This window comes from Cetorhinus maximus, chromosome 23, assembly GCF_964194155.1.
Source record: "Cetorhinus maximus chromosome 23, sCetMax3.hap1.1, whole genome shotgun sequence".
Classification (NCBI taxonomy): domain Eukaryota; kingdom Metazoa; phylum Chordata; class Chondrichthyes; order Lamniformes; family Cetorhinidae; genus Cetorhinus; species Cetorhinus maximus.
In genome coordinates, this window is record NC_135901.1 from 25,666,988 (window position 1) to 25,673,748 (window position 6,761).

Consider the following 6,761-nt stretch of genomic DNA (forward strand, 5'->3'; position numbering starts at 1 on the left):
ATTACAGAGACAGGGACAAGAAAATGGAGGAGATTACAGAGACAGAGAGGGACGTGAGCATGGAGGAGATTACAGAGACAGAGGGACAAGAGCATGGAGGAGATTACAGAGACAGGGAGGGACAAGAGCATGGAGAGATTACAGAGACAGAGGGACAAGAGCATGGAGGAATTTGAAAACAAGCATGTGAATCTTAAAATGTAGGTACTTATTAAATGGGAGCTTTTGTAAGTCAGTGAGCATAGGGGTGATGGGCAAACAAGACTTGGTGTGAGGAAGCACACGGACAACAGAGATCTGGGTGATCTCAACATCAGGGGGAGGTTGAATGTGGGAGGCCAGCCGGGAGTGTGTTAGGATGGTTAAGTCTAAAGGTAACAAAGGAATCGATGATGGTTTCAGCAGCAGATGAGCTGAGAATAGGATGGAGTCAGGTGATGTTACTGAGTTGAAAATAGGCAGTCTTGGTGATGATGTGGATATGTGGTTGAAATATGTGGCTCACCTTTGGGTGTAATATGACACCGAGGTTGTGAACAGTCTGATTCAGCCCCACACAGTTCCCAGGGATAGGGACGGAGTCAGTGGCGGGGGAGTGAAGTTTGTAGCAGGGACTGAAGACAATGGCTTTGGTCTTCCCAATATTTAAATGGAAGAAATTTCTGTTCATCTTGTACTGGATGTCAGACAAGTCAGGACGGTGTGTGAGATGGAGGGGAACTTGTAAGTGATGGTGTTCACGTACACCTGTTACCCTGGTCCTGGAGGTTGAGGGTTTGGCAGATTCTGTCAAAGTTCTGGTTGAGTTGTTGATATATAAAATCCCCCTCCTTACCCCACTGCTGCTTTACCTTTCTCTCTCTCTCACTCTCTTTGTGTTTTTGTGGGTTCTCTCACTGCCTTTTTTCTGTTTTAAATCAATTTTACAGAGTGTTAGAATGCGAGGATTTGCTGTTGGGAAACTCAAACTAAATATCAGGTTTTGACAGAGTCGCCCAATTTATCGGAACCTGAATATCATCGGATTTTGAACATGGAAGGAAAAAGCACCGTTCACAGTGGGGAGAAACCGTGCACGTGTCCTGTGTGTGGACGAGGCTTCAGCCGATCATCTGGCCTGTCAAAACACAAGTGCAGTCACACAAGGGAGAAACGATGGAAATGTGAGGACTGTGGGAAGGGATTCAATTACCCATCTGAGCTGGAAAATCATCGGCGCACTCACACAGGGGAGAGGCCGTTCATCTGTCCTGAGTGTGGGAAGAGATTTACTCATTCATCCAGCTTGCTGAAACACCAGCGAGATCACAATGGGGAGAGACCATTCACCTGCTCCAAGTGTGGGAAGGGATTCACTACTTTATCTTCCTTGCTGATGCACCAGCGAATTCACACTGGGGAGAAGCCATTCATTTGCTGTGTGTGTGGCAATACATTCGCTCGGTCGCCCCAACTGCTGGTACACCAGCGCATTCACACTGGGGAGAGACCGTTCATCTGCCCTGACTGTGGGAAGGGATTCAGTCAGTCAGCCCATCTGCTGACTCACCAGCGAGTTCACACTGGGGAGCGGCCATTCACCTGCCCCCAGTGTGGGAAGGGGTTCACTCGGTCATCCCACCTGCAGACACACCAGCGGGTTCACACTGGGGAGAGACCTTTTAAATGCCCAGACTGCGGGAAGTGCTATAAAAGTTCTGGGGAACTGATGTCCCATCAACGTGTTCACACTGAGGAGAGACCGTTCAGGTGCTCTCGCTGTGGCACTGGGTTCAGGCGATCATTTGAACTCACTGCACACCAGCGAGTTCACACTGGTGAGAGACCGTTCACCTGCTCTGAATGTGGGAAGAGATTCAGTATTTCATCCCGTCTGCTGACGCACCGGCGAATTCACGCTGGGGAGGGGCTGGTCACCTGCTCCAGGTGTGGGAAGAGATTCACTCGGTCAGCCCATCTGTTGACACATCAGTGCACTCACACTGGGGAGAGGCCATACACCTGCTCTGTGTGCGGGAAGGGATTCACTTGTTTATCACAACTGCTGACCCACCAGCGAGTTCACACTGGGGAGAGGCCATTCACCTGCTCTAATTGTGGGAAGGGATTCACTACCTCATCCAACCTGCTGAGACACCAGCGGGTTCACATTGACTAGAGACCTTTTAAATGCCCAGACAAGGAAGTGATGTCCCATCAAAATGTTCACTGATATGAAACCTTTTAGCTGCTCTCACTGTGACAATGAGTTCATGCAATCATCTCACCTCACTGTTACACCAGTGCAGTCACATTGGGGAGAGGCTGTCTCATGCTCAGGATGTGGGAAGAGTTTTGATCAGACATGCACCCTTCTGAGACACCAGCAAGTTCTCACTGGGGAGAGGCCACTCATCTGCTCCCTTTGTGGGTAGGGATTAACTCAGTCATGCAGCCTGCTGTTGGACAGTCATTCACTTGCTCCTTGTGTGGGAAAGGATTCATGGAATCAACTGACCTGATGAATCACCAACATGTTCTCACTGGAAAAAGACTGTGCAGGTGATATGGACACGAGTTTGATTCATTAATTCATCCAATCTCTGGACAGAGCAGCGAGTTCACACTGGGCTGAGACTGTTCACCTGCTAAGTGTGTGGGAAGGGATTCACTCAGTTGTTTAAACTTCTGACTCATCAGTGAGTTCACGCGGCAAGGAGAGTGTTTGTCTCTGTGTGTCTCTGTTTAAAAGGATTTGATCGTCATGACAGCTGTAAAAATGTCAATGACAAAGTGGAGAGAGGCTATTCACCTACTTCCTGTCTGGAAACACATTTCCTGATTTTAGATATAGTACTGATCAGAGATCCTGGAATTCATTTCAAATTGTTAGTGTTGCTCCCTAAAAGCTAAATATACTTTGTGCTTTTACAGAATTATCTGTCCCCCTTTAAACAAGCTCTGAAACTAGGAAGCACTGAGACATTGGTTTAATGTTCTTATTTCTATGACGTAACCTATTACATACAGAGACCATGAGGTTACTGGATATTGCTGGGACGTCTCATCAGAAAGAATTGTGAGCGCATTATTCTAATCTGATCAGTCTGATCAAAGGTTGACATGGTCAAGAACTCCAAGTTTTTGTGTATTGATCCTTTTTGACTTTAGTAACATCTTGGTAACTTGATAACATGTCAACACATTCTGGTTATTTGTTTATCAAAACAGAACACATTAGCCCATTAAAACTATCATTTTTTCATTATATTAATGTGGGGTATTGTAAAGTAGGCTTATGTTTGTGGCTGATTTAATTAAAGTAGAGATGGATGGACTGCAAGGTTGAAATTATCAAAGGAGTCACAAAAGAAAGGGCTTGTGAAATGCGAATGAGTGAACTCGGGTAAGAGCTCAGCAGTTAGAATTTGCATTTTAAGACAAGTAGAGGTATTTGGTTTTCAAAGAGACAAGGTAGGGTGTTTACAACTAACAATATAGATAAGGCAGGTTATTATGTTGAGTTTTCCCAAAAATGCTGGCCATAATGACAACATAAAAGATTTTCATGTTATGGGAAAAGTAAATTCCAAAGACATGAAGGAACAATAGGGTTTAGAGATTAAAGAGGAGGAAATATATTTAAAGAAGGATGGAAGGCTGTGTGTGAGGTGGCCGTGTAATATCTGAAAGGTGCACCATGTGAAACAGACTTAGGAAAAGGCCTCTAGCCACTTTGCAGAAGCCTGTTCTTCCAGTAACCAAAGTTGTGTTAAAAGCCTTTGGGATGCCACTGTCGAGTGGGTGTGTGCGTTAACTTTGCTGGATTGTTGCTATAAATTTAAAATCTATTTTGGACTGTTGCCTTAAAGGGGGGTGTGTAATTGGTTGTCTGTCTAACTAGGTATTTTGGGAATTGTTATAATATTAAGTAACCATGTAATTGTGATCTTGTGTATGTGCTTTATTCTTTTCTTTTGTTAATAAATGTTTTTATTTGATTTTTTAAATCTCTAAAGGTGTTAGTGGATTCATTACTTCTGAATTCAACGCACAAACCTCATAATAAATACAAATGGCGAAACTGTTGTGATAGCATGGCCAAGTTTCCCTCGTGGATTTAGTCAGCCTGGTTAATACCACCTGCCATATCATAAAATTGGGGGCTCTTGGTGGGATATTTGAAATTCCTTGATTGCGTTGGAGTTGGTGAATCTTAAGGCTATGAGTACGAGAAGAACATTGAACTCAGGAGTTGGTGTTGAGGGATTTTAGTGGTGAGACTGCAAATATGGCTTTATCCATTGCTAAGACTTTCCTGGGAGTAGTATATATAACCCTTATTGGTTTACACAAAGAAACTAAGGGTTAGTTAACAGAATTGGTGGATAAGTTACAGTTAGGTTTAACCACAGGGGCAAAGAAAGCAGACATAATTGAAGTAATAGCACAGCATTTGAAATTGGAAGGAATACCTGAAACTAGTGAGGCACAGCTGGAGGTAGTGAGACTTCAGTTACAAATGAAGAAGCTTGAACTTGAACAAGCAATGGAAATGAAAAAAAATGAATTAGAGGGAAAGGAAAGAGAACAAGCATTTCAAAGGGAGCAAGCAGGAAGGCAGGAGAGAGAAAGAAAACAGGAACAGGAATGGAACTGGAGAATTTAGCAATGGAGGAAAGAGAAAAGGAATGAGAAAGAGAATATCAGCTTAGAAATCTGGAATTTAAAAAAAAATGTCATGCTGAGGAAGATTCTGATGTTGAAATGACTGCTTTCAACTTGAAATCCAGTGGGGAGATGTTTAAATTTGTACAGGCTCTTCCAAAGTTTGAGGAAAGGGGTGCAGAGGTGTTCTTTATTTCATTTGAGAAGATAGCTAAGCAGATGAAATGGCCACAAGAAATCTGGACATTGCTTTTACAGTCTAGGTTGGTAGGTAGAGTTCCTGAGATATATGCATCACTGTCGAAAGAGGTGGATTATGGTGCAGCAAAGAAAGCTTTTTTAGGTGCATATGAGTTGGTGCCTGAGGTCTACGGGCAGAGATTTTGGAATATAAGGAAGCAGCTTGGTCAGACTTATATTGAGTTTGAGAGTGTAAAACACAGTAATTTTGACCACAGGATGTGGGCATTAAAGGTAGAGACAACATATGCAGCTCTTACAGAAGTAATTATTTTGGAAGAATTTAAAGATTCAATTCTTTCGATAGGTAGAACTCATGTGGAAGGACAGAGGGTTAAAACGGTTCGGCAAGCAGCAGAGATAGCTGATGATTGAGTTAGTCCATAGATCTAAACCTTTTTATCGTCACCCTTTTAAATCTGAGAAGGATAGAAAGTGGAGAGGTGAAAGGAAGGTAGGAAGTCAGGGAAGAGCAGGAGCAGTTGGGAATTTTCAGGAAGTTTCACCTCAGACTAAAAAGGAACGTGCTGAGGGTAGAAATGACACTTGAAAACTGAGGTGTTTTCATTGTGTTAAGGTGGGGCACATGTAGTCAATCTGTTGGAGGCTAAAGGGAAAACCTATTGCAGTAATTGGAACACGGAAAAGTTCTGGAAGAGTACTGTGGGTTCAGAGATCCAGAAGCAGGAAAAAGCAATGGTTTGTGTACAGGTGAAGCAGGAAGAATCAGTAATAGGTAAAGAAGTGGGAATGTGCTCACAATTTACCCAAGGGAGTTCTGAAGGGCAGGGTTTTGTTTCTCATTCATTCACAGGGTGTGGGCATCACTCACAAGCATTTATTGCCCATCCTAATTGCCCTTCTGCAGAGGGCATTTAAGAGTCAACTACATTATTATGGATCTGGAGTTACACGTAGAACCAGACAGCAGATTTCCTTCCCTAAAGGATATTAGTGAACCAGTTGGGTTTTTACAACAATTGACAATGGTTTCACAGTCATCATTTTTTATCAAATTCAGATTTCACCCACTGCCATGACAGGATTCCAGCCTGGTCCCCAGAACATTATCCTGGGTAAAAGCAAAATACTGCAGATGCTGGAAATCTGAAACAAAAGCAAAAATAGCTGGAAAAATTCAGCAGGTCTGACAGCATTTGCGGAGAGGAATACGGTTAATGTTTCGAGTTCGTATGACTCTTCATCGGACTCTGGATTATCAGTCCAGTAACACCACCACTACACCACCGCCTCCCCATTACAGGAATGTTTAAAGATTTTGTGTGTGAAGGGAAAGTCTTTCCACGTGTACAGGGTGGAGCAGACAAAGATATTAACATTTTAAGGAATCCAGGGGCTCATCAATTCTTAATGTTATGGGGTAATGCTACTTGTTGTTCAGAGGGAATATTGCAGGAAAAAGTGGTAATAAGTGGAATTCATGGAGCTGCAAAATCTATTCCATTGTGGAAGGTAAATTTAAAAAGTAAGTTGAAAACAGGTGATGTGATTGTTAGAGTAGTGGAAAAATTGCCCATTTCAAGGGTTCAATTTATTATAAGTGATGATATAGCTGGGTCACAGAAGTTGGTGATGCCTACTATGGATGTGCATTCAACAGAATTGCTGCTGAAAGAACATCCTGGATTGTTTCCAGATTGTGTATAACGAAATCACAAACTCACAGGTTGAAATAGGAAGAGGAAGAATCTAAAAGGCCGGGAAACGATGCTGACATTCAGTTAGCTGGATCAGTCTTTGAAAAGATTGTGCATGAACAGATGGTTGAAGAGAATGAGGTGGAAGTGTTTAGTTCAGTTAAATTGGTAGAGTTACAGCAGAAGTATTCACAAATAAAAAAGTTATACCAAAAA

At 42.8% G+C, this 6,761-nt stretch overlaps 1 protein-coding gene across 1 annotated transcript; it reads left to right on the top strand.

The window, feature by feature from the left end:
• Positions 1–929: 929 nt before the first annotated feature.
• LOC144696992 (uncharacterized) lies at positions 930–3,995 on the top strand. The gene has a single exon (XM_078568736.1). It carries the CDS (start codon positions 1,034–1,036, stop codon positions 2,156–2,158), a length of 1,125 nt encoding a protein of 374 aa, XP_078424862.1. The 5' UTR covers positions 930–1,033; the 3' UTR covers positions 2,159–3,995.
• Positions 3,996–6,761: the final 2,766 nt, after the last annotated feature.

Excerpts from the sequence above, each read along its gene's own strand:
- LOC144696992 (XM_078568736.1), top strand. The coding sequence starts at position 1,034 with ATGGAAGGAAAAAGCACCGTTCACAGTGGGGAGAAACCGTGCACGTGT.